The 27,960-nt window shown below is 48.7% G+C and overlaps 4 protein-coding genes across 11 annotated transcripts in view; 1 reads left to right on the top strand and 3 right to left on the bottom strand.

The window, feature by feature from the left end:
* The window catches only part of LOC144124442 (glycoprotein-N-acetylgalactosamine 3-beta-galactosyltransferase 1-like), a 611,040-nt gene that overhangs the window by 82,074 nt on the left and 501,006 nt on the right, over positions 1-27,960 (top strand). The window lies entirely within an intron of this gene.
* LOC144123253 (uncharacterized) lies at positions 5-3,991 on the bottom strand. Its single transcript, XM_077656114.1, has 4 exons — positions 3,894-3,991; positions 2,923-3,120; positions 1,173-1,545; positions 5-17 (listed from the first exon to the last, which is right to left on the bottom strand). The coding sequence occupies exons 1-4, from the start codon at positions 3,961-3,963 to the stop codon at positions 5-7; spliced, it is 654 nt and encodes a 217-aa protein (XP_077512240.1). The 5' UTR covers positions 3,964-3,991.
* Positions 7,176-15,659, bottom strand: LOC144124441 (uncharacterized). Its single transcript, XM_077657088.1, has 3 exons — positions 15,561-15,659; positions 15,250-15,495; positions 7,176-14,232 (listed from the first exon to the last, which is right to left on the bottom strand). The coding sequence occupies exons 2-3, from the start codon at positions 15,456-15,458 to the stop codon at positions 13,428-13,430; spliced, it is 1,014 nt and encodes a 337-aa protein (XP_077513214.1). The 5' UTR covers positions 15,459-15,495; positions 15,561-15,659; the 3' UTR covers positions 7,176-13,427.
* On the bottom strand, positions 16,908-23,618 carry LOC144124440 (uncharacterized). The gene is made up of 6 exons (XM_077657087.1): positions 23,543-23,618; positions 23,161-23,353; positions 17,427-17,665; positions 17,236-17,346; positions 17,108-17,179; positions 16,908-17,046 (listed from the first exon to the last, which is right to left on the bottom strand). The coding sequence occupies exons 3-6, from the start codon at positions 17,523-17,525 to the stop codon at positions 16,915-16,917; spliced, it is 414 nt and encodes a 137-aa protein (XP_077513213.1). The 5' UTR covers positions 17,526-17,665; positions 23,161-23,353; positions 23,543-23,618; the 3' UTR covers positions 16,908-16,914.

Below are 27,960 nucleotides of genomic sequence, written 5' to 3'. Positions count from 1 at the left end.
GCAGTCATGGTGGACCACTGAAAGATAATTCATGACCGCAGTAGTGTTGCAACTTTTTGTTTTGTGGGTTCAATGAATGGTTTGTGATATGACTAGGTAGCTACTTCTAGCTCGCAAGTGTTGTAGTGAAATCTTTTACATGCAAACACTTGGACTAGCGGTTCTTTTGATTTGTACATGCAGTTACTGGTTGGCTGTCACAGCTTAAATCTGGCTTTGCATTTGAGCCGGCCTTCTTGGAACTGTGCTGATTCCACTCATCGAGAACTGGCATGTTTTGAAATTGTTACATGGTTCGGCGGGGTTCGAAATAGCAGAACGTGGGTGCCATCAGCAAGTGTTTTTTTGATGCATGCTTCTTTATAGTCTTTTTTTGTCATGCCTAGTGCGGCTTGTCACAGGAATGTGGTGGGCATATTTTTGAAGCAATAGATTATTTCAGCAAAGCGGGAGGCTGTGGCATTGTATTGACTCAAGCTATGGGCCCACCTTGTAGACAGCATAGGAGGAATCGCATTCTTTAAGGGTTTCGGTTCTTGAGTAGGAGGCACTAGCTGCGAGGGTTTAGGTTAGATGAGACAGCAAAGATAATGGAAGGAGTAGAGAGCGGTGTTGGCCTTTGAGCATTTATGTGGTGTTGACTTGCGTGAGCCAATATTGTTGACTTTTTATACATGGAAACTTTAACAATGTGGCCTGCAATTTTCTCTACTGGTTGGTTTTGCAAGCAATGCCAGGGGAGGTTTTTCCTTCCTAGAGCAGCCATATTTGTAGCATACAGCAATGCGTATTTCTATGAATAAATTGCTGTTTGCATCCAAAGATCCATATAGCCATAGCAGCTTAAGTACCACGCAACCATCCTACCTGCCTCCTGCTATGCGATAGCTTGTCAGACTTGCATGCAAGGTGGTGACGGGGCTGTATGTCTGTTCCCACCGAGTCATGTGCTTAAAACGGTACATGTGCAAATGAAGTGTAGTTATGTGGATTTGCCACATAATATTTGTGCAAGCATTCACACAGCATTTCAGTTTCATTCAGTCATAGGCACCGTTTATTCTGGTGCCTCTCGCAGCCTACAAAGCTGTTCAAGTTTGATTTGTTTTTCAATTTCTAAGATTTCCAATTCCAATTTTTTTTTCTGGATATCAAGGAGTTTTTTCTCCTGCCGCTCTTGCAGAATACTGTCGTGGTCCTCTCGCATCAGCTGCAGACGCAGTCCATGCTCTTCGCGCAGTAAGGCCGCTCTATAGTCGTTCTCATCTGCCAGAGACCTTTCTAAAAGGGCCATCCGCCCTCTTGGAGCCCTGCCAGCGTCACCGGTGGCCACTGCTTCAGCAGTAGTGGGACTAGCGGCAGCTCCAGAAGCAACTGTAGCACTGGTGCAGCCTGCTGCAGCTGTGCTGGAAGCATCAGCAGGTTGCACAGCAGGAAAAAAGAGATTGCTCTCCTGCTCAATTGCTTCTGGAGTTGCCCCACTCTTACCAACAGCAGCCGCTGGTGACTGCGGCTCATCCACGAGCGGAGGTTCCCAGTCGTCTTCTGTAATAAAGAAAAGGTAAAAATTAGTTGGACAAATCTAAGCTTACAACACATTAGCTGTCTGCCTCAACAGCACAGATTGTTGGGTCAATTGGTGAAGAGACATTATAACGAAAGCTTTATAATGTTCTTATATAAGGCACCACTTGCCCTTCTCGGCCCCAAATAGCTGCCGTTGTTTCTGGGGGCCCCAGTTTAGTCATTCTGTTTTGTTCTGCCATATTCCTCACCTTTCACTCTGAATTATGCCTGATGACCTCACTTTATTTTTTTCTGCTGATACAGTAGTGATAGTCACGCAGGCCCCGAGTTTTACACATGTGGTTATCCTCTAACTCTGCACCTGCAGCTTTTTTGCTCATTCAATGGGTTTCTTTTCAATTTTAGTATATTTGCTAGTTTGTACTCATGCGTGTCCTCTGGCCCAGGGAGCCAGTTATACGCCCTTCCTTTCTTCAAAATCATCAGCGTCTAGAACTTTGTCAATGCCAATGAACGCCGACAGCTTTCACTTTGTTTATCCTGGAGTAGCTGAGCTAATCCACTTTCATTTTTTTGCAAAGGTTTCCTTGTAATGCCTGCCTGCTTGCTTCGCCGCATATATGCGACACAAATGCCAAGGTGAGGCATACAAGAAAGGTGACAAATACTGCAGCCTGAGCCTGAGGGCTACAGAAAACATGCGCTTCGAGTGAAACCTCTGCATTGCAAAACTAACAATTTCCTTGAAACTAGCAGCCAAATTCTAAAAGGCTTTGAGCATTACACATAGGCAAGCTGCACCATTATTCACAACAAGAATGTTGTTACCTTATCCCTGGAGCACCATCATGTACAAGTACACAGAAATATGAAAATTTATGTGAAGGAGTGCATGCATAATGAAACTGCATTAAAGTTGGCATTCGTTTGAAGTGAGGCAGGAATGGCAAACAAGACTCAAAAACATCATCAGGAGAGAATGTCATACTGAATGCTTGCTCCCTCGGTGTCCGACGGTTAACCAACTCCTCGCCTTCCGCTACAGGAACACAGCATACCACTCACATGAATATAAGCCGTCAAGTCAAAATGCCTTCAGAGTGCTGTCCAACAACATGCAGCTTGGAGCAGGTCATCCTTTCGCACTGTCAACCAATGCAGCCTTTATCTGCACAAACATTCAGCCAACCACATGTAGAGCAGCTTTCCACAGTGTTGTATTAAATGAGATTTTTATAATTTGTTGTAGATGAACTGCACAGTCCTCATAGCAGGTTCAAGGCAATAAAAAACATTGAAACAGCGTCAATTGACAGTACACGCTGCCGTTTTCATCAAAGGAATATAAAGAGAGGGAGTGCTGTTTTTCTACAACATGCAAAGTGCTTTCTTTACCTGCATAATGGAATTCTTCATTGCCTGCTCCATCCACCATTGGCTGCAACAATCTTATAACAGGCAAACTTGCCACTGGTGGCAGGTCGAAGCCTCCATCAGAGTCAGTCTGGTTGCCTACCCTGGTCATTATGTGGCTGGCAACAGCAATGACTTGCTCACTTTGAGCGCTCACAGTGCATTGAGCTGACCCTCCTCCTGAAAAGAAAAAAGACACCGCACACAGTGAAGCTACTCTTAATTTATAGACAATGAGCCATTAAAATATTTTGTTCATGAAGTGCCACGCAAAAGCAACCAAAGGCACACCAATGCATGCAACTGTGTGTTGTTTTCGCTACGTTTTTGTGCCACCCGTCCCAGCAGTGCCAGGAATGAGTAAAGGTAGGTAGCTGTATGTACAGCCTTCCGGATTTTCAATAGTACCAAGCAACTGTCAATAGCGCGGCAAGTTTCCTCATGAACATAAAGGTCGCCAGTGTAGACACCGTCTGGTCTACGGTGCACCCAATTTGGCTTCGCGGCGCGATAGTATGCGAATGGTACCAACTCCGAGCAAAATCGTCCGTTGTCAGTTCGCTGCTGGCCAGGCGCGAGCCCTCCGTCCCACTGCACTGCCCGCTCATCATAGTCTTCTATGCAGCAGAAATCGCATGCCTTCGTACTGACTTGAATGTAGCAAACATTCTCTGTAGTTTTTAAAAATTACGGAGGCTGTACAGGATACTGCTTGGGCATTATTTACACGATTAACGCAGGCTGCATTCATCTGCGTTTGTAAATAAAGCAGAGTACACTGCACCAAAACGTTATTACATGCCCATTTACGTGTTATCACACTGTTCCTAAAAAACTATGCATTCCAGTACACGTGGCTTACGCCGACCGAAGTAGAATAATCATGCCCTTATCCATGGCATACAAAGCATGCAGGAACAAACATTTGTAAACGGCCTGCAAGCCGCGCTCACCTGTCTTGTGGCGATCTCTCTTTTTCCTCGCGTCCTCTTCCTTCGACTTTTGTTTAGGTTGGCCCAGCATTTCTTGAGCTGATTGGGGTCACGTCGGGTCACCCGTGATTGCTGTTAAACAGCCCGGCAATTTCCTTCCAAGCGGCGTTTTTTTTTTGCCAGCGACGACACATCGTTTTTTTTTGCACTCTAATATATGCCGACGTGCGTTAACAAAACACAATAACAATTCCTTTTCCTCAAACGTGAACTGAGGCGCTGGTCTCCGCTGGGAGCAGGAAAAGCATGGGAAAAACTGGCTATGGCTCAACTAGGATTGGCTCAACGTGGGGCACGTTGCCAGCCAAAAACGTCAATCAAGTGGAAGCAGCGGGTAGCACTAAAATGTAGTTTTTATTGTTAGCAATTTTATGCAGGTCACTCAAACCTAGTGCCTGTTTATGACTGCTGAACGAGATGCGTTGTTTTATAGGAGCAAAATGGGCATTATTATAATAGATTGTTCAATACTCTCATCCCCAGACGAGCAATGCGCCCTCGCTTTCAAGCACGCGCTTAACTTGACGAAGCAAGTCAGGTTGAGCATCTATGAAACACGAAACCCAACTTGGCCGTTCTGAAGCCGCCTTGGTGCTTCGACTCGACTTGCCGAAGTTGAGTCAAAGCGCGAGCCAAGTTACATTTCTGCATTCGGGGGTAAGGGTCGCCACTGTCTTCCCACATTCTTGGCGAGTCTTGCCTGTCCGCCATGACAGGTGTCCGTCACGGCCATCCTGGGAATGCGCTTTTGTTCACTAGCGCCTGTCTTTCCACATTCTTGGCGAGTACTGCCTGTCCGCCATGACAGGTGTCCGTCACGGCCCTTCTGGGAATGCGCTTTTGTTCACGAGGCACGGCGGGAAGCTGTGGGTGCCTCCCGGCGATAGCCCAAGTCGTAAGGGGGTGGGGGGGTCCGTGCGTCAAGCGACAATTTTCGTTCCCGGTATGTACTCGGGGGCTCTCGCTTATACTGGGGAGCGGTTTCCGCGTGTGCCGGCGTCCTGCTTTCTGCAAAGGTATGCAGCTGGAAAAGAGGGGCGGCCTTACAGTTCTCATGGCACTTGTGGATGCTGACCTCAACTTCATCTTTGCTGATGTTGGCGAAAACGGACGCCTAAATGACAGTGGGGTCTGGACCGAGGCAAAGCTGCGCTTAAGAATCGAGTCAGACCCAACATGCCTTCCCCCTCCTGAGCAGCTGCGCAACTCTTGTACCAGTGCTCCCTATGCAATTGTGAGAGACGAGGGATTTGGCCTCAAGCCATATCTCATGCGGCCATATCCAGTCGCCGAGCTGCAGCACGGGAAGAGGATTTTTAACTACAGGTGCGGCCTGCGTAAAATCGTACACAATATCCATTCCTGCATCTGTTTTGGTCACTTAAGTTTATTTTTTGAAGGCGTACAATTATTTTCAAAAGTAGTTTCGCGGCAAATGTACCTTCCTGGTGTGGGAATTGTTTGGATCTCGGGCAGAGGATGATGAGGGTCAGGGTGCGGGTTGCACAATGACGGAATTTGCTTTCATCCAGCTGATTCTCCATTTTTCCGGGTGCAGTTCGGGAGTGGTGGCCTTGCAACCTACAACCTACTTAATTTGCATTTTAACCAACTTTCTTGCATCCAGACTATCTTGTAATGCAGTAAGCCATGCTTCCGCTGTTCCTTTGGAATATTATGTACTTAATAGGAGCATTTACTGCCCAGTCACAGTGTCATGAACGGATGAAGCAGCTATGAAAGGGTTCTTTTTTTGTACTTTTGTCCTCATTCTTGAACCCATTCATTTCAGGCTCTCTCGTGCCAGGCGCACTGCAGAAAACGCTTTCGGCATTTTAGCCAGCCGCTGGCAGATATATAGGGCGCCGATGCGACACAAGCCCCTCAAGGCAGTGCAACTTGTGCTTGCCACAGTTGCATTGCACAATTATCTTCGGTCTAGGGGGGCATCAAGACAACTGTATACTCCACCCGAGAGCCTTGATGTGGAAGATGTGCTAACAGGCAAGACACCACTTTCTCCTACTTTACGAAATTCGTGGCAATCTTGGCTTGTGTCTTGAAGCTGTTGCACTGCTAGGAACGCAGAAGGCCTGCCTAGTCTGTATAACTGTGTATGCCGTTGATGACTTGACAGAACACATTCTTATAAGCAGCAGTTTATTAATGCGCTTCCAAGTATTTGGAATACTGATCATGAGAGTATGCACAGGGGCAGACATCAGTAAATGGAGCACTGTACCCTTTTGCAAGTGTGATCGTAGCTCGCCTCTTCAAGCAGCACCAGCAGGCTCTACCAGGCTATGCATCTGATACCTGCCAGTTTTAGACCATGTGTGAAAAAGGCAAGGAGGCCAATAGCCTGTCCTGTTCACCTCTGTTGAAACCTGTGCATATCTGTAATCATGGTTGCATACAGTGTTCTCCTTCTTTTACAAGTGATCAGGACAAATAGCAGGAATGCTGTGCCTAAAATAATTTTATGACTTAGAATAGATGTCACGCAACATTTTCCCAGCTTCTTTTTCTATTTATGCAACATACATGGGTCTGGTTTGTCAAGATTGCATATCTGAACGGACAGTAACTCATGCAACATGGCAAATGATGGGGCCTTCCGGCCAGGCACCATGACACTGGAAAGCACTAAACCACAGAACAGCCATCATGCTAGCTTTTTTACTCCTTTGCGGTGGTGTTCATTAATAAAACACAAGAATGGAAATACTTGGCAGGGGAAGTCGATATTGTGTTCTCAGTGCTATTAATTTTAATGTGACAAGATTTCCAAGAGGCTGTGCGCACTTTCACCCTGTTTACCGTCTGGGCAATGAGTTTCCATTAACAAGGTTAAAATGAATGCAAAAATTTGGGTTTTTAAGAAAATGCTCATAACTTGAGCCGCGCATGTTAAAGAATATTGTATTGATGGGGCACAACTGTACACCAGTGTAGACATAATGTAATATGGCCTGCAGCAAATTTCTGTTGTCTGTGTAGGCCACAACGATTTGCTTCAGGCCAGCTTGATTGAAGATGTGATGCACTGTTGATTTCAAAAAGCATGCCAGCTTTCATCCTGTAACATGCTTTATCAGAATGAGTTTTGAACATTATTTCAAGATTCGGTGACATAGCATTTTATCCTGGATGCTCAAAAAACAGATGTTGTACTCAAAATGCAGCTTCAATACAACACATTTAGAAATGCCCCTGCATACTCGCCAGCTATCAAGGAATAAACACAACATACCTCCTCTTCTTCCTGCGTGTGGAGTGTTGAAAAACTTGGCTGCGAGGAGCAGGAGCTATCCAGGAACATCAGGCTTTTGTAATGAGCCCACTTTGGCTTGTAGATCTCGTCCGGGCTTGCGCCGGAGCGGGCCTTGATCTTGCGCCTCTCGCGCATAAATTGTGTTCGCAAGTTAGCGAACCGCGCGCGCACTTGGGCAACTGAAAAGTAACGTCAGAAAAGGGAGCATCGGTACAGCGTGGCAGTCAAATAAAGTTGGTGGCTGCTGTTTGACTTCTCGTGCGGACGACGCCAAGCCACATAGTTAATGCAATCGACGGTCGGGAAGTCAGGACGCCACACTAACCATAAGCAGTGCTAAAAACAGCAGACACCACAGCATCAGATATAGTCTCCGATACTCCGCGCAACGTGGTATGTTTCCGTACGTACCGGTGAATTGGCCTCCCAGTGCCTCGCATACCTCCGCGTATGCTACTTCTTTAAAGTTGCGGCGGTGGTAATGGGGATGTTTAACGTCCCATATCAGGCGACGCCCTTCTATTAGGGAGATCAGCTCCGTCTCCACTTCCAAAGAAAATGTTGCTGCAGTCATTCTCGTGCGAGGTGGCGATTGAAACGACCAGCGCACGCTTAAAAACCTGACCAAAGGAGGGTTAAAGCAATGTGGACACGATGTCAATTCGGCTTTATAATAATTTGAACGTTTTGTGAGCGCCGAAATGTATCCGAAATTTATTCTCCGCAGGCTGGATATGGAAGCAGGGCCTTGTTTCGGTAATGTTTTTGCTCGGCGACCGATCTCGCGACGACACGGTCGGCAGACTGGTTTTGTCGGCGTCGTGGTCGTCAAAGCTTGTCACACTACGAAGACATCCGGTCGTCGGCCGCGTTGGTGTCGTAGTCTGCCTAGTGTGACAGCTCGGTCTGCCACACTGGGGGTTTACATGAGCCCGACAAAAGTCGGGTTAAGTCGGCTGTCGGGTAGAAAACTGGTTGTCGGGCTCATGTATACGCTAGGGGGTCGAGATAAGTGGTCGTCGAGTCGACTGGGCCAGCCCGGCTGCAGGGGGTGGGTTGCTCGTCCCGGCGTTGGCCAGAACCGGTTGAAAGGACCATGTATACGCTGCCGCATCGGCTTAGCGCCTCCTCTCCTGCCTCCTCTCTGGTATGGCGGCGCTGCGCAAGCCTGGGCGCTCCTCCTCTTCTTCTAGCATCCGCGCGTGGTTTGCTTGCTCGACGCTAGGGGTAGCGGCGACCTCTGCCCGACAGAAAATGGGTTCATATAAACGCAGTCGCTTCGGGTGGTCAGCCCGACATCTGGCGCGGCCCTACTCGACCCGCCGCTGTCGGGCTCATGTAAACAAGGCTACAGACAAGGTCGGCCGACCGGGTTGGCCAATCTTTGGTGTCTTTGTCGGGTCGGCGTCGGCGGCGTGTCGGGATAGTGTGACAGGGCCTTTACGGCCTTCGAAATGGGGTCTGTTTCCGCCTCCCGCCGCACCTCAGTGGGGTCGCCACTGCCCCACCGCTCCGCCGCTGCGACTGCCGTTCACGCGACAGGAGAATAACGCGCGCTCGTTCCCAGTTCGGCTTGCGTCAGTGGTAACCATCAAGCCTTTATATTTCACTTCTTTACACAAAGGCCGCGTAGTCAGCCCCTTTGCCATGGGAGAAATTTCAAACAACGGGTTAACGATTGTGCGCTCTATCTTTTAGCCCGACTGTGTGTGGTCGAACGTATTGCTTCGAGCACGGAAGTCAACACGTTTTACCCTTATATTTGGCTAAAAAGCAAGGCTATCAGCTTACATAGTTCGTCTTCCGCCAGGTTCTTTATGAGTGTGTGTAGAATGATATGCGGCATGTAATACTTGGATGGCAAGTTTCAAAGAGTAAATGATTCTGCAGCGTACATATAGCTCCTGAAATTTCAAGCGCAGCTGCTTTAATTTTGAACAACAGCGGCGTTAGCAAGAATTCATGGTGCTCCCCAGGAAAACGCATCATGTCATTCACGAAACGAACGGGTATATATAGACGGAACCCAACCCTGGCCGCAGGAGCAGAGCACGTTGCACGCACGCGACGTCCAAGATCTCCTCTTGGAACAGCATTAACAGCATTCTGAAGTCAGTAGTTGACAGTAACTGCAGGCATGAACTAACTGCCAGCAATGCAAAATTATTTCGGAACTGCGTTCTGTCAATAAAATCGACCTTTACGAGCGAACAGACTTATCTGAGAGGCGATGACTATAAAAACTTTGCATATTCTCTTGCATTTCTGTAGCCTCGTCATCGCTTTCGATAAAACTTTCGAGGGCACGAACTTTCCTCACGTCATTCAGGAAACAAAGTAGCACCCCAAAAAGAAGTTTTCAGCAACCTAACGGAGCTCCACTAAAACTCGCAGCAATGCGCGTTACGCCAGCTGGCTTAGCTTACAATGTAAGGGAATAAAAATTAACATTTGCGATGCTTACATCTTAATAAATGCCCCCGAATTTAAGAGAATAAAGGGCACTGGGCATTCAACTGCATAATCTGATATCTTTCGCAAATATATTTGAACCAAATTTTTCTAGGCAGCTTCAGGACAGGCCGCAGGTTGAATATACGTGGACAACAAAAAATGGCGCTCTTTATGGTAGCTGAAGTCAATCACTGGACATACATACTCGCTGAAATTGCAATACTCTGTACGCGTCAATATCTGTGGCAGCATACGCAGCTTGTACTGACTGCTTCTGTTACGTTCTGGTAGCGTTAGTCATACCAGAATGACGACAAGGAAGCTTGCGTCCAAGTCGAAAATTGTTTATTGGGTGAACTCGTGTCCTCAAACAGGCGGCGCAGTGATAAAACAAATTTTAAAGGTGGCAAGGAACTTGAAATATTAGACGCCTAATGCGCTTACGACAATTTTGAACATGAAGAGAGACTTGTGCGCGGCTACAGTCATTCCAGAGTAATCTGGTGGCTTCTCGTTTTACAACAAAAGCCGAAAGGCCGCGTGCCATTGGCTTCGAGCATGGAACAATGCATTACAGTTATTCTTGACACTTAATTGCTCGCACATTAGTAGTTAGCATTCTTTTGAGCTATCGATACAGGCCTCTCGTTCAAGGAAGTTGTGATGTATATGAGGGTGAAAATAAGTACATTCAGGACGTGCGAAAAGCGATATCGGCAAAATTAAGTACTATATAGATCTCCCAGCAATCAGTTTATTTGACAGTTCAACGTTGGTATACATGAGTCTGACTTTCAACTTTACATGTATCGTCTCAGGCCACCAACTACGGCGCTCTCGGATTTACGGCTCACGCGTCGTAGAGAATATTTTCCTCGATATAGTACGTTTTTATGGGACGAGCGCAACACTTTCGTTCTCCAATATTTCATTCTTTTCCTCTTAGCACTAAGTTGTAATTTAATCACGGACCATGAGACATACGCGAGGAGGTGATCAGAGTATTTCTGGATTTAAAACCACAAATGCTCGACATAGTTCTGAGAAATGTGAGAGTGATTCCTCATTTTAAATGTTTTCATCGAGCAAAGTTTGTGACGAAGAATCTGTGCACAAGTGGACTGTGTTGAAGATACGCAGCTTAAGCATTTGCATTTTGCTTTCTTTTATTTCGGTGCTGCGCTCACCATGAACCAACGGGCTACAGCGCGAAACCAGGCAAAAACCATTCGCCGCCGCAGATGCGGGAGTGGAGCCAGCGGTAGGGCCGTCGCGCCTCTAGCGGCGGCGGGCGGCGTAACTCTCGGAGAAAATCCCGCATTGCTTCCGCGGCGAATGCGAAGACCGTATGAAAGAGCGCGCGCGCCCTCCTCGAGACCGGCCGTGGCGTTGCAAACAATATTCTTTGAAAGGTAAAGCCTCTTTACATCTGTTCTTCTGATATTTTTTTTCCGCTCAATTAGCCGAAAATGTTGCAAGCGCTTCAGTTGAAGCAGACGAAACGGCCCATAGAGCTACTACTACCAACGCTAGAGGGAAAGCGGCGGCAGCACTCCCATGTAAACCCTCTCCACTTTTTTTATAACCGTGGGCGAAGCCATATTGTTACTCCGCTCATGGTTCCCTGCATGGTTCAGGCGACCTAGACCAAGTTTAACGAGTTAACAGCAATTGCAGCGTACTAACCTGGCAACCTCGCAACTCCCCCAGCATGGCCGCGCGCTTCGTAGTGCGCGTCAAAAAGCTGTACGAGGAATGGTGCTGCGGCTTGCTTACGTGCTGTGTTGAATTCCTTTCTAGTTCATGCGCAAAATGTTCGCGATGGTGCGCGCACGAAGATACTTCCAGGTGGTGGTGAATCTTGTGCCTCTCATTACGTATGATTTGTGTTTGTGTGAGCCGAGATCAACGAGGTTTGTTGGCGAGGTTCAGCAAGGTTTGTTTTGATGTGCAGGGTATTATAAAACATGCATTCCCCATGCCTTTTTGCGTTACCTGGAGTCCCTTTAGTAAAGTTTGCACCATCGTCACCTCCTGTCTTCTCCGGCGGTCAGATCTCGTTTGTGTTCCATACAGGAGACGAGGCAGAAGGGAGACGACACTCGCACAGAGTGCAGCGCATGCCTTCTGTACCGCTGCCTGTTAAGATCGGAATTCTGTTTGAATACAACGCAAAATCTGTAACAGACTCCGTTCCGAAAGGTTTAATATGCTTGCAACGAAGCACCAAAGCGTACATACATGGAAGAATTTTATGCAAGAGACATGTGGGATAAGTCGCACTCGGAGAGCACAAACAGAGTATTGTGCAAGGTGATGATGGTAAAGAGAAACGTTGGAATGCGGTTTGCTCGCGTACAGCTTTGGAAATATCAAAAATTCGGGCCATATTCTGTAAAACAAAAAAGTGACAACCAGTGCATCTGCACAATCACAAGCATGTCGATTATAATACAACCTGCCACTGCAAAGTTACAGCTGGTTTCATAGTTGACAGTCATTTAACTTGAGCAGTTATGTTTGTGAATGCCTGCTTTTTATTTCTGCCATAAATTCACTGACGTTACTGTTGTACCCACTAGACAAATAAAAGTATCATAGCTTGTAAATAATGTCTCAGTCATACACAATGCAGCATTCAATACCTTTACATCTTTTCACACACTCAAAGAATGCAGAAGAAAAAAAAATAAATAAACAGTACCAAGATCTCTGCTCTTATTTGCTGAACACCTAACAGGGCAGCCTTGATGCAGTACTAGGGGGAACTTGAAAAAAAAAACATGTTCAACGTAGTATCAATACAGTGATTTTGCATGAACAATGTTGGAATAAATGTTCGATGTCACTCTTCATCATACTTGTTATCTATAGCACGACTGTGCATCTGGTGCAGATCCCTTCAGAAATAGCATCCCTCATAGCACGTTAAACCCCACAAAACCAAAAAATAGAACCTTCAGAAATGCACATGGGCGTCTGTGTAAAAGCTGAAATGTGCACCTGCTTTGCATTTCTTTAACGCGAATAAATGTTGGAGTACTTGCTGAACACTTCAGTGACCTTAGCTTCAGAAACATTTTCTGCACTGAACATTGCACTGGTGAAGAGTTGTTGCATTACACATGTAAGGTGTGTTTTAAGGAACTTCAACAAAGAGATTCTTATTTCTTCTACTACAATCGACAGACATATTTACCTTGCGTGTCATGCATAATTGCCATTTATCTGACATAAGGCATGACACGAGATCTTTGCACGGTAATGGAACGCAGTCCTGACTTTTACACTTCGATACTGCTTTATAAACATGCACGTTGGCCAGGTTCATTCCTACAATGCACTGGTGAAGCAACCCCACTACTATCACTGTATCAACAGTTGTTGAATGCCAAATTTTAATAATTTAAAATCAGGAGTATTTAAGAGAATATGCAATACGGCTAGTTGGAACAGCTGGTACTCTGTATTTTGTAATAAATTTTCGGCATGTGTAAGACCCCCAGGTATCAAAATTATTGAGGAATCCTCTTCTGCAGCGTGCTGCATAACCCAAGTGCGACTTTGGCTTGTAAAAGTTTATTAATATTAGTTTATTCCTGCTTCCTTCATTCCTTGCTTTGCACTAAATAATTGTCATTAAGTTGCCGAACAGACAAAGGGATAGAATCGAGGGGCTCATTATGACATATACACTGACTGTTCATTAACTTTGGATCCCTTCATGTATGTGTCGTTACGTTGATTAGTGCAATTGGAAATGGTTGTTATTGATGCTGAAACAAGATTTGCTTTGTAAGCAGTGCTCTAACATATGCCCCTCTGGCCCTCTCTATTATCCTTCTAGCCTCCTCTGTCAGTCTGAGAGTGACATATTTCTTCAAAACGAACTTGATCACTCCAATTACATGTGCTGGGTTCTCTTTATAATGTTCTACTTCCTTCAAGCTCTGCTCATGTCGTTGGCAGAACTTCTGGAAGGACTGTATAACCAAGCGGTCAACGTTTTTGTGCCCTTGCTCATCACTGCAGCGGAAAATGTGCTCCGCAGTGCACAGGGTGTGAATTACGAGCGCTGAAGGCATGATTAGGCCTCCATTATTTCTGATGAAAATAAGGACACTTGCGATGTCATCCTGTACAAGCATCTCTAAACACGAGGTGCAGTTTACGCTCTTTGAAACAACCCTCACAATAAAACCACCTATGTAGGTCACAACCTCAGTGCTAAAATTGGTGAGTCCATAGCCAAGACTAAAATTGGTGAGTCCATAGCCAAGACTGCTGTAGTCATGGTCAGTTATGGCAATAGCAATGTACATATCTGGTGACTCGCCAGCTTCATCATCGTTGCTTCTGTGCAGACGACCATGGGCCACTGTTGCAATTCCCTCAAAATCTGGGGTAACATTGCCGGTCGTCACAGGCAGCACATCTGCATGCACCAGTAGGCTTCTGTATGCGTACCGGAACTGCAGAGCCGAGGGGTTATTGTTCCATCCCCCTCTCTGGCGGATGCAGCTAAAGAACATTTCAAGGTGATCTTGACTGAACCGGTATGTGCAAATGTAGCTGTAATGAAAATGAAAACACCATGACAATTTGCAATTGTTTTCCTGCCTTGGCAAACAGAATGAAGAAAACATATCTCCATTCGTAGTTCCTTGTTAATGCAACGAAGCGAAATAACAGTGAAAAGCATATTCCAGTGAGTTCAGTTTCTAGTAGTGCTCAAAACGGCACAGTTATTGCTTAATTGTTTGTTTGATAGCCAATAAGATTCCACTCTTAGTCAGCTAAGCTTATTTGCATCATGTTTCTTGCAGCCATGGTAATTGGAGAGCCTCCTGCTTTCATTTCTGATAATTATATTTTAATCAGTTTTTGTTGTTGACTTTAATAGCGTCATTTTGAATTCTATTTTCATTGAACGCTAAGATATTTTGCTACAGTGGTATTTACTACTTATGCTTCCACCACAGTGGTAAAATGATTGGATTGTTTTGCATTTTTATTGCATTTTTGCTAACTTTCTCAACTCTCCACTGCCCTCATTTGTAACTGCAACAACATGAAAAATACTTTTCTTCTCCATTTCCTTTCAAGAATTGCAGCATGCTTATTCTGTAACTCTGTGCTGTCCTACTGTGGCTCTGTACTTGACTTTTGACTGTGTTTGTTATGAGCAACAATACACTGGGCTAGAGTTTGGACTGGCAGGTATTTTCTGTTATTGCCTTAATTATTCAGCGATAGACTAAAACTGCATGCTGTAAGCATGTCTAATAGGATAGCATTATTTCTATAAATTGGTTTTAGCACATGTTTTAGAGGTGCTTTCCCGTCATTGTCACCTTGTCATGCTTTCACTGTTGGTGCTTTCAATACGCTATATAGTTAGGACAAAACGCATTGCCTTGAAACTGCATGAGGTGCCTTCAGCTGCATGGCTCAGCACCATGCACAATGCCCTACGATCTTGCACCCTTTTTATTAATAAAGCAGCACTGAAAGTTTTCATTCATTTGGATTGTGCACTTGTGTATTGACATGCAGTAATAGTGTATGAAACACAATATGCAGTCCTACCTGCAAACAGTGGAATCGAAGAGCTTCTGGGCGAGTTCTGCAATGCTCTTCAACGAGAATGCCAAACTTATGACAGACATTCTCCGCCCCGAGATGCATACGAGCTCAAGAGACGGAAGACGCAGAGACATGAGCTTTGTAGATAGTTGGAGCATCGTCTGCTTCTGAAAATTGAATGTTGCTGCTTGCAGCGGTGCTTTGAAATCCATTGCAGTTGGACTGTGCGAATTTAATATATCAAAGGCCCTGAAAGAAACATCAAAAGATGATTGCATTACTTATGGAAACGAGAATTTTACTTCAGAACTCACCGATCAACATCAGCAATAAATTCTGCGGTTCCACCGGACCCATTGAAGTTTTGTATTCCAAGCTCCTTGGCAAACTTTAGGCTTTTGCTCACTGATGCACTGAATATTTGTGCAGCCAGTCGCGCTTTCATAATTTGTCTGTAGTACTCAATATGTGCCCTCCGGAGTTTATTTGCTGCTCGAAGACCTTCAGCTTCTTGTAGGTCTTGCAGCCTTTCAATAAAGCCCCATTCGATTGACTGCAAAAGACATTAAATATATTAGAGGTGAATCACACTTTATCAGAGTTGAATATCTTACTCCATATTCATTGCTGTGCAGTGTTTTCTTATCGCCCAGGAGGTTTCTGAGCAATTTTAATTCATGGGCAGCATCGAATACCAGGGACACGGTCCTTGATTGGTTGCAGGGATGGGGGAAGGCCGTCACAAACTGCTCACTTGTGGCTTCATGGATCCGACAGCCAAGAAGCTTGCCCATGGATACATTAGCAGCTAGAGCATCGCATACAACAGCAACGACGTACAGCGAACATTGTGTCAGCTGCTCGATGGCCTCATTAACTTTATTTCTCAGTTGCTCCCCACTAAGTCCATTGTTGAGGAAATATCCAAAGGGAATTTTGCATGGAGCTGCCACGCCAAATGCCATGAGCACGAGAGCATCTCCAGCTAGTGAGGAGTCATCTGTGTCCAGTGGACTCTGACTGTTCCCCAAGTCAACGTAGCCAATCAGTTTCCCTGTCTTAGTGTCCATCTCGCACCTTTTCCTAACACTCATTCCGTCTAGCATCAGGCAGCAAAGCCGCTCTCGTTCATTTTTTGTTTCAAATGACGTTTTGATGTGATCGAGAGCTTCACTTGTAAACCCTGGCCATGCATCAATCACTTTGAGCCAGGTGCGAATGATCTGCCTGCTGGGCATTGGGAAAATGCTGGCCACATATTCATATGCCCTTGGAGACTGATAATACAGTGTAGTGGCAAACTTCCTCATCTTCTCACTGTATCGTCTTTGTGATGGTGATTTGGGCTTGTTAGAGCGCCAACTTTTTGCAATCTCTCGTGGCAGTTCTCCAAATGCCTCCAGTGTTTCTTGTCCATTCGGAGAAATCAGTTGTTTTTCTTTCATTTCATTTAGAAGGCTTTTGAGGTCAATCATTCGCTTCTTTTTTTCTTTTAACTGTTGTGAGGCTGAATAAAGCTTTCTTCGCGCAACAGACAGCTTTTTCTTGACTGTCCACAGTCGAGTTCTTGGAGATTGTGAAGCAATGTATGGGTGATCGTGGCTTAGTCCTTTCTTTTTGCTGGAGCTTTTCAGAGACTGTGTTGTCTGTGGGCAATAGAATACTGTGTCAGCAACTAAGCTTCCATAATAATCTGTATATGCATACCTTATGTTGCACTTTCACTGCTGCTTTGGCTGGGCTCGTTGCACCTTGGTCCTCACTGTGCATCCTTGAACTTGCACAAACTGGTGTAGCTGTCTGCTCAGGCAGAAAGGGTGTGTCAGAGGAGACAGTGCATCATCTGCCTTTTACACGTTACCTGCAAGCACTTGCGTGGAGATTTCCATGGTGATGCTGCTACTGAGCTGGGGGTTTGTGGTGCAGACATGTCCTGAAGCTGAAACAGTTTTGACGCGAGATTCTTGCTATTTATGTACAGCATCTCACCTGCTTTCGCTTGCGTAGGGACTTTCTTGTGGGAGTGTGCAAGTGCTTGCAGGGGGATTTGGGTATAGGTGAGGTGACCGGTTGGCTGAGATGCGGCCTCACACTAATGGCCTGAAGTAGGAACATTTTCACTACTGGAGACACCAGCAATTGGATGCATGAGACACCAATATTCGGATTCATTCTTTTACCTGCAAGCGTGGAGACTTTCTCAGTGGTAACTGAGCTCGCGAGGAGGGTGAGGACATAGTCTGTGAACTGGTTGCTTCTGGGCTTGCGTGCTCCTGCATAGATATGCCCTAAGATAAAAATTTTGTTGTCTGAAGCACTGGCCTTTCTGCTCACTTAAACTTACCCGTTTGCGTTTCTGTAATGACGTACGTGGCAGAGACTGAAGTCCTGAAATAGCACCGCAAGATGTGCTTGCAACCTAAAGTAAAAAATATTGCATGAGCTGAGGCACTCGCTCTATTATAACTTATCACCCTATGCACACAGACTTGGTGTGACACCACGACTGACCGCTGTCAGAATTCTGTTTAATAATGTAGACATGCCCGGCACGCAGTCTCTCCTGCATAAGCCCTCCCGTCTAGTGCACCACTCTGAACTGCTGATACACAGCGGATTTTATTTAATTATCATAAACTTGATTCTTTTTATGTTGAATTGCTGCCTTTACTTTTGTACTGACATATCAGTTGCTAAATTTTTAATTGTAACTTAAATACCTAGCGTTTTGTTGAAAAGTGTTACGTCTCGCCTACGACGCGCGGTATAGCCGGCGCGGATGCAACGGACGCCGCGGCTTCGTTCATCGCGGCCGCAACGCCTCCCGCCAAGCGCGTCCAGGCAGGTTTCAGTGCCACGTGTCGTCGTGCGTGCGTGTGTGTGTGTGTGCATGTTGGTGCCCACGCTTGTCAAAGCGCGGCAGCCGGGGAGAGGAGCTCCCCAACTGGGAGGCGAGGAGGTCTGACCGGCGCCGGCCTGGCGGACGCGCCCGTCACGTCTGGACATGTTCAAGCGTCGCCGTATCGGACGCCTCTTCCCAAGCCGTTCCTTCTTGCCCTCGACTCCGTGGGTATAAAACGCCGCTGCCCCGGACGCCGAGAGAGACTCCGATTTCTTCCTTCGAGTAACGTGGTCGCCCTGACCGGCTGCTCTTTTGAGATGCCAGAATAAACAAGTTGTTCTGTTGCCAGTCGACTCATCCTTTGCCGGGACCTTCGGATGTTTCCAGCTTTGCCCCAGGCCGCCAGGCCAACGCTACCCTTGGGGCTTGCAACCCAAATGCAACAACTGGTTGCCAGCGGTGAGATCCCGACAACGGAGGCCAGCAGCGAAGATATGCGGTCAACTGTATGCTGAGCAGCTCAACGACCATCCGGGAGCAGTGCAACGAGCCCTGTGTGATGACTGGTTGCCTGCAGCGGAACGACTGCGCTGAATTCTTGGCTGCGAGGTTTGGTGAGTGCGGGACTTTCTTCTTCTGAGTTTTGCCAGGCTTTTGTTAGTGTTAGAAACAGAGCTGGTAATTGTGGTTGTCGTTGCTGCCGGGTTAGTTTGCGGCAAGACAATAGTAGGCAGTAGAGAAAGCAGCATTCGGAGCAGCCATGGATTTGAAGTCGTTGCGCAAACCGAAATTGCTGGAGCTTGCAAGAGAGTTGGGTCTGGATGTCTCAGACAAACTCAGAAAACCAGAACTGCTAATGGCTATTCTTGAGTTGGAGGCTGAGGATGACGAGCTGTCGGAATGCCTTGAGACCATTGAGGAGAGGGAGCAAAAAGAGGAGCGCGAACGTAAAGAGCAGAAAGACGAGCGCGAACGTAAAGAGCAAAAAGAGAAAGAAGAGCGCGCTTTGGAAATGAAGCGTCTCGAGGTAGAGATGGAAAGCGCTCGTAATGGAAGTCAGGCACACGGTGCAGGAGAACGGGTATCGTTCAAAATGACTGACCTGATGCGGCCGTTTAAGCTTGGAGAGGACATTGGTTTGTTCCTGGTTAACTTTGAGCGAACGTGCGAGAAGCAGGGGTTCTCTCGGGAAACGTGGCCACAGCGCTTGCTCACTTTGTTACCCGCCGAGGCGGCCGACGTAGTCGCTCGCTTGAAGAGAGAGGAGGCAGAGGATTTCGACCAAGTGAAATCAAGTCTGCTAAAAAAGTACAGGCTGTCAGCGGAGGCGTTCCGTCGGAAGTTTCGGGAAAATGAAAAAGGCAGAAATGAGTCATATACAGAGTTTGCCTACAGGCTTATGTCAAACATGCAGGAGTGGCTCAAAGAAGAGAAAGCGTTTGGTGACCACGAGAAAATTCTGCAGTGTTTCGGGCTGGAACAGTTTTATAGTCGGTTACCTGAGAACGTGCGGTACTGGGTCTTGGATAGGCCAGACGTTAGTACAGTGGCTAAAGCCGCCGAGCTAGCCGAGGAGTTTGTGACGCGTCGGGCTCGCGGAGCTAAGGACGGTCAAAAGGGTGAATTTGGCTCCAAGTCTGAGAGGCCGAAGTTCACACCCATGAGAGCAAGGGGGGACACACGTAGTGCGGATGCGAGTGAAAGCAGTCCGACCGAACGTAAGGAGACGGCGGCAGCCGAAGCCGAACGCAGAAAGCGGTTCGAGGCGAGGCAAGCGCGCGTGTGTTATACGTGCCAGAAGCCGGGTCACTTTTCGGCGCAGTGTCCAGAAACAAAAACAAAAGTCGTGTTTTTGTCATTATGCAGCACTGACGAGAACATGAAGCTTCTCGAGCCTTACATGCGAGACTTCCTCGTGAACGGGAAAGAGTGCCGAGTGCTTCGTGATTCCGCAGCTACAATGGATGTAGTTCACACCTCTTACGTAGAACCCGATATGTTCACGGGCGAGTGCGCATGGATCAAGCAAGCCTTGGAAGCTCATAGCGTGTGTCTGCCCGTAGCAAAAGTGCTTATTGAAGGACCTTTCGGAGCACTTGAGACGGAGGCCGTAGTGTCATCTATGCTGCCCCCCCCAGTACCCGTACCTATTTTCGAACAGGTCCGATCACCTCCTGCGCGAGAAGGGGCTTTTGTTTGGTGAGGCTAGCGTTCAGGCCTTAACCAGATCGAGAGTTCGGGAGCTCGCTAAAAAGGCGGTAGTTGCGGGGCCGACGTTGTCGAACAATGAAAAAGGGTCGGAGGCGCAGCAAGCTGATATTCCTAGCACGTCAGAACTGGATAAAATTGAGCCTGTAGCGTTGAAGGCACCAGGTACTGGAGAGGAAATGCCTGACACGGGAAAGTTAGAAGAGCTTCCGGTCGAGCTTCCGGGACTAGGCTCAGTGACGAACAGGGAAGACACTGATCAGGTCATTAGTGACTTAATCATTAAAGCACCGCTGTCTCCTGAGCAGAAAACCGAACTACACCAACTCTTACAAGAGTTTCAAGGTCAGTTCTCTGAGAGGCCTGGTAGGACTTCTGTCTTTACTCATGATATAGAACTTACCTCCCCAGAGCCAGTACGATCCAAGGCGTACCGGGTGTCACCCCGCCAGCGCGATATTATGGAGGCTGAGGTAAAGAAAATGCTACAGCTCGGTGTTATTGAGGCGGGTGAGAGTGATTATACCTCCCCTTTGATTTTAGTTGAGGTACCGGGCAAGGAACCTCGTCCTTGCGTCGACTACCGCAGGCTTAATTCCATTACTAAGGATCAAATTTATCCGATCCCTAACATCGAGGAGCGCCTTGAGAAAGTTAGTAGCGCTCAGTTTATTTCCACCCTAGATCTTGTCAGGGGTTATTGGCAGGTTCCACTTACAGAAGAGGCTAGTAGGTATGCGGCGTTCATTTCACCAATGGGAACATTCCGTCCTAAAGTTTTGAGTTTTGGTTTGAAGAACGCGCCATACTGCTTTTCAAGCCTCATGGACAAAGTGTGGCGGGGACAGGAAGAATTCGCTTTACCGTATTTAGACGACGTAGCGATATTCTCCGCCTCCTGGTCTGAGCATATGGCACACTTGCGGGCAGTGCTAACCCGCCTGCGCGAAGCGGGCTTGACAGTCAAGGCTCCCAAGTGCCAATTAGCACAGGCCGAGGTTGTCTACCTCGGTCACGTGATTGGACAGGGTCGTCGCCGCCCCTCTGAAATAAAGGTGGCCGCTGTGCGAGACTTCCCGCAACCGCGCACGAAGACCGATATTCGGTCGTTCTTAGGTGTCGCCGGCTACTATCAGAGGTACATCCCCAGGTACTCCGATATCGCGGCTCCGCTGACGGATGCTCTAAGAAAAGCAGAGCCCCAAACAGTCGTCTGGAGCGAGACAAAGGAAAGAGCTTTTAGCGCCCTAAAGAGCGCCCTAACAAGCCAGCCTGTGCTACGATCGCCAGACTATACCAAAGGGTTCGTTGTTCAGTGCGATGCTAGTGAGCGAGGCATGGGCGTTGTACTGTGCCAAAGGGACAATGGAGAAGTGGAACACCCCGTCCTGTATGCTAGTCGTAAGCTGACCTGTCGTGAGCAGGCGTACAGCGCCACCGAGAAAGAGTGTGCGTGTCTCGTGTGGGCCGTTCAGAAATTGTCATGCTACCTAGCCGGCTCGAGGTTTATCATTGAGACGGATCACTGCCCTCTCCAATGGCTGCAGACCATCTCTCCCAAAAATGGCCGCCTCCTGCGCTGGAGCCTCGCTTTGCAACAATATTCCTTTGAGGTGCGTTACAAAAAGGGGATTCTCAACGGTAACGCCGATGGCTTAAGTCGAAGCCCCTAACGTAGGAATCCGCCTCAAAGTTGTTTGTTACTGATGTTTTCTTCCTGAGGCAGGATTTTTAACATATTGCTTTTGTTTAGTGTTTCAAAGTGATTATGTGCTTTCTAGTGCAATTTTCCAATTTGTGGACGCGTTCTGAGTGCTGCTTGACTACTGTAAGGAACTAGGCAGTAGTATAAAAGGGGAAAGAGCCTGGCAGAGCTTAGTGAGGGTTGTCTCGTGCTTGCTGACTGAGCGGTTGCGTTTCGGCGTAGTTCTAACGCTTGCTGGGAACGAGCACAAAAATGGCAACTCTCCCGAAGTGACTTTGCAGTGTCCTATGTGATCCTGAACCCGAGAACGAGGCCTTCTATGTGCGCTGCACTCAAGCAACGTCGAGGGACGACCGGTTTCGATTATGAGCATCATCGAGCGACATCCCTCTGGACAGCGGATGCAGTCCCCTGACCATCGGGATCTCCTTCTCCCGGCGGGGCGGTCTGTTACGTCTCGCCTACGACGCGCGGTATAGCCGGCGCGGATGCAACGGACGCCGCGGCTTCGTTCATCGCGGCCGCAACGCCTCCCGCCAAGCGCGTCCAGGCAGGTTTCAGTGCCACGTGTCGTCGTGCGTGCGTGTGTGTGTGTGTGCATGTTGGTGCCCACGCTTGTCAAAGCGCGGCAGCCGGGGAGAGAAGCTCCCCAACTGGGAGGCGAGGAGGTCTGACCGGCGCCGGCCTGGCGGACGCGCCCGTCACGTCTGGACATGTTCAAGCGTCGCCGTATCGGACGCCTCTTCCCAAGCCGTTCCTTCTTGCCCTCGACTCCGTGGGTATAAAACGCCGCTGCCCCGGACGCCGAGAGAGACTCCGATTTCTTCCTTCGAGTAACGTGGTCGCCCTGACCGGCTGCTCTTTTGAGATGCCAGAATAAACAAGTTGTTCTGTTGCCAGTCGACTCATCCTTTGCCGGGACCTTCGGATGTTTCCAGCTTTGCCCCAGGCCGCCAGGCCAACGCTACCCTTGGGGCTTGCAACCCAATTGCAACAAAAGGTAGTTTTCTCTTTTTACTTATATTTGGCTGTAAATGCTCTAGACATCAGCTAGGCTCAGCGTAGTTTTTATAACTTACCCGTAATGAGCATTAAAAGTTTCACACTGAGTGCAGGTTCTACTGGACATAAACAGAGCACAACCACAATTTGCACCTACCTGCTCACTCTGTACCTTTTGGAATATCGTTGGCACTGCGTCTGGTTTTAAAAAGTGCCTGGTGTGGCCGCTGTAAAAGCATGACTGCTCGAAATGTCTTGAGCAGATCCTGCGCCCTATATGTAAATTAGGCAATGGTGTCCTAATAGCGCTGAGCCACTTTTGCAGCAAGTCTATGTTGTTGTGAGGAAAGCTGAAACAAAAAAATGACAACTTCGCTTACTTTTCATATACTGTTTCAATGACAAGCCTGTACTATATACCACTAAACGTAAGGCTCCACGAATTCTCTTCATGCATGTTGCATGCATACAAGACAATCTTAAAGAAAAAAAAAACACGCGACAGTGGCGTTACGAATTTTTCAGAGAACAGTACTCACACATGAAGAGAAATTCCCGATCCCTTTTGGCATCTTGTTTTGCATATGATGCACGATGGCGGCATTCTGCTGAAACTCTGTGCACGAGCAAGACAAAGCGGTAGATCGCGATGCGCGGAGCCACAGCGCGCTGCGTGCTTACTGCATCTACTGAGCAACTGACAGGCGAGCGTGTATAAGCGGACGGTTCTGTTCTCGGTATTCTCTTGTTTTTATCTGTGTTCTTGTGCTTTCGAGCGAAGGCGGGCTTACTCGCCCGGCCGACTGCTATGGCAGTTTCGGGTGTCGCCCTGAACGCTGCCGACGGGTCCAGAGTCCAGATTCTTGTGTGCGATCGACCGCCGTGCGCGCAAGAGATACGATCGACCAACGTGCGCACGGAAAACGACTTTCGTCTGCAGCGCTTTCCCGGCACCGAATCAGACATCCAAAACCAAAACAAGCAGAGAAGGCAACGTTCGTGCGAAAGACAGCGAACCGAGCGGTGGAAGTGAATGAGTCCAAAGTGCGAATAGTAGCTAGAACGCACGGTCGAAAAAGAGGGAGACCGCTCTCAGTGGAGTATGCTCGGGTGTGCTTTGAGCAGACACATGGGGCGGAGAGGTGTGTAATGCAGAGCGTATTTGGCGTATCAAACGGCCGTATCTTAATTCTGTCCTGCAGTCTACGCTGTAAGTAGTAATGAACTAGTATACGTCGGTAACCTACAGCTGCTGCAGCAGACGAAACGAAAACGAAACTTTCCCAAGTTTTCTTGTACAGGTCTGCATATTTCAAATTTTGAAACAACAAAGAGTTTGGCGTAATGCTCTAACATTTTTTGGATGTTTAAAGTTTTAGAGGTCTATTTTTATTGTGTTCTGTGTAGCTGTATTGAAAATAATCGCAGTAGCGCAAACAACTAATAAGTACAGGCAACTATGGGAGTAGCAAGATGGCGCTGCTCGAGTGTATGACAACCTCCTCACCGCGCTTTACCCCCCTGAAACGGCCGGAACGGCGTATTCAAAGGGCCGCGCTTCTCGAAACGCCCGCCTCGGCGGCCTTGTCATGACGCTTTCGACTGCCAAAACAGATGGCGCCACTGCCGCTGCTCAGCGAAAAAACGTCGTCTGCGGGGTTTGGTTCGCCGATCTCTTCTAGACGATTACGTTTTCGCATCTTGCAAGGTTCAACTAAGTAAGTACCGTTGTCAAACTTGCTACGATACAAAAGTTACCATAATACGCAAGCTCTGTGTGCAGTTTCACAGCAAATGAGCCAGCGGTTGAGGCGGGGAAACTTTTTAAACTGTGCACGATAAAAACGCAAAACACTCTATATTGTTACGGTGTGGGATGCCACGGGGTGGCCACGGGCCCGCCCAGAGAAATATAGCAGCAGTACGGAGGAGAGCCGGCGAAGCACGACCGGCGGCGGCCAAGCTTTCTCGTTCTATCTCCCTCGTGCTAGAGCCGCGCGCTCGCCGCTCGCGCTCGCTCTCCGCCTCTTCTTTTATTCCCGTATCACCTTTCCACCGTGGGGGGGGGGGGGGGGGGGGGGGGGGGGGCGGAGAAGTCAGGCCGTGCTTTGATGCAGGGTTTCCTGGGGCGATGCAATGTGGGCTCGCAGATAGGAAACGGTCACACTCTTCGTTGAATTCGAAGTGTGTGAGCTGGGCGAAGGTGTCTGCAGTCGCCGAAGAAGGTCCCACACCGGTTAGGCTAACTTCAGGGAGTTTTATGCATATCGAGCGGCGATCCGTTTATGGGACTGCATTGCGTGGGGAAGGCATGGAGCCAGCAGGCGACGACGGCACTGATGAGGACCCGGTAGCTAAGTCGGAGTCACCGCAGGCGCCGTAGACATATCGCTTCATGTTTGAAACATGCTCTGGGAAAATGTGGTGCACACGCATGGTCGATGCTCTGGCAGGTCTTCGAGGCGGTATGTCACGGGGCCGAGTCGGGCAACGACACGGTAAGGGCCGCGGTATCGGGGCAAGAGCTTTGCGGCACGGCCAGTCGCACGGATGGTGTGGCGAACGAGGACCAAGTCACCGGGCCGGAAGGGGGGATGTGGTGGTGCTGCCGCGTTGGCCGCTTGCACACGCGCGTGAGCCGTGAGGAGGTTGCGCTGGGCGTCGAGGCGGGCGGAATGAAGTCGTTGAGCAGATTCAGTTGGTGACGCAGTAGGATGGGGAAGGCCCAACTGCGCGTCGAGAGGGATGGAGGGCGTTCTGCCATAGACGACTGAGAACGGCGTCACATGCGTTGTTTCTTGCGCTGCAGTGTTGACTGCAAAAGCTGCAGCAGAAACAAAACGATCCCAGTTTGTGTGGGACGGAGCGACGTAGGATGCGAGTATATCCGTGAGGGTACGGTTAACACGCTCCACGAGGCCATTGCACTGCGGATGATTGACGGATGTAGTGGAATGCGCAATGCCGAAGGAGCGGAGGGCTCGCTCGAATTCATGGGACATAAAGCAGCTCCCACGGTCCGTGATGAGGCGCCGGGGAACACCGTGCCGAAGAACGAGATGCTGTTCCACAAACGCGACGGCATGAGCGGACGACGTGTCTGGAACGGGCAGTGCTTCGACCCACTTGGAGAAGTAGTCGATCGCAACCAGAACATACCGGTTGCCGGCACGCGTCTTCGGAAACGGGCCCAAATGATCCAGTCCAACCAGCTCGAAAGGTGAACTTGGTGGCGAAAAAGCCTGCGGGGGTGGCTTGGTTACACCTGTGGACGGTTTTCTGTACTGGCATGTCTGGCAGGACGCCACGTGTTCCTTGACATCTCTGGACATATTAGGCCACCAAAACCGCTCCGACACTCGTGCGTAGGTCTTGCCGCGACCAAGGTGACCAGTCGTGGGAGCGTCGTGTAAGCCGCGCAAGATTTGCGACCGCAGTGTTGCCGGCACAACTGGCAACCAGACGGGTGGTCGACCACGGAGCCGCTTCACATGACACAAGAGGTCGTCCTTCATTCGATAGACCCGGCGTAGTTGGCGGAGGCCTGCGCCGGCGGCGGTGCCAAGGGAGTGGATTATGGCAGCAATGGCGGGATCTTGCGTTTGTGCAGTCCTCAGGTCCGTCAAAGCCGTCACGGAACAAGGGTGGCGAGAAAGGAAATCGGCATCTTGATGGGCAGAGCCGCGCCGATGCACTATTGTGAAATTGTACTCTTGAAGTTGCAGGGACCAGCGTGCAATCTTGGCATTCAAATGTTTGGCGGACTGCAGCCAAGTGAGAGCGCTATTGTCCGTGACTATGGTGAAGTGACGGCCGTACAGGTAGGGACGGAACTTCTCGACGGCCCAGACAATGGCGAGGCACTCGAGTTCTGAAGAGTGGCGGCGGCGCTCAACGTCGGAAAGCTGGCGGCTGGCATAAGCTAGGACTTTGTGGTCACCAGACTCGTCTTCTTGCAGGAGGACAGCGCCGAGCCCATCTTGGCTGGCATCCGTGTGGAGGACGATGGGGGCCGATTCGTCGTAATGGGCCAATGTAGGAGGCTCGAGGAGGGCGTGCTTGACGTCAAGAAACGCGAGCTGTTGGGCCTGCGTCCAACTCCACGGTGCATTCTTCTTCAGCAGGGCGGTCAATGGAGCGCTGCGCTTGGCAAAGTCCGGAATGAAACGACGGAAATACGAAGCAAATCCAAGGAAACTTTTGAGCTCCTTGGCGGTGGTGGGAGCTTCGTAAGCTGTAAGCGCTTTTAGCTTTTCAGGGTCGGGACGGATGCCATGCCGGCTCACAACGTGACCCAAGTACGTCACCTCCGCGAAACCGAAGAAACATTTTTTTGGTTTTAAGCGAAGCCCAGCAGAGGTAAGGGCTTCGAGGACGAGTTTGAGGCGTCTCTGGTGTTCTTCAAATGTAGCCGCGTAGACAATTACGTCATCCAGGTAGACCAACGCCATAGACCACTTCAAATGGCCTAAGACTCGGTCCATGAGACGCTGGAAGGTGGCTGGAGCGTTCGAGAGACCGAAGGGCATACGGTTGAACTGGTAAAGGCCGTCGGGAGTCACGAAAGCCGTCTTTTCTGCATCATCGGGGTGAACAGGCACCTGCCAGTAGCCCGAGAGCAGATCTAGCGTGGAAAAATAACGGGCCCCCTTCAGGCGGTCAAGCGCATCATCGAGGCGAGGCAGCGGGTACACGTCGCAATTAGTAATAGCATTTAGCTTCCGATAGTCAACGCAGAAGCGGAGTGTTCCATCCTTCTTGCGCACAAGGACGACAGGGGAGGACCAAGGGCTACAAGAAGGGGCAATGATTCCCTGGTCAAGCATGTCGCACACGTGCTGCTGGATGACTCTCCGTTCGGCTGGCGCTACACGGCGAGGTTGGTGATGAACGGGCCCGCGGTTTTCGGTGTTGATCCGGTGTTGAGCCCAGGAAGTGCACCCGAGTTCACCGGCGC

The sequence above is a fragment of the Amblyomma americanum genome, chromosome 3 (assembly GCF_052857255.1).
Source record: "Amblyomma americanum isolate KBUSLIRL-KWMA chromosome 3, ASM5285725v1, whole genome shotgun sequence".
Lineage (NCBI taxonomy): Eukaryota > Metazoa > Arthropoda > Arachnida > Ixodida > Ixodidae > Amblyomma > Amblyomma americanum.
Note: the sequence above shows the minus strand (reverse complement) of the source record. Positions and strands in the feature narration are given on the sequence as shown.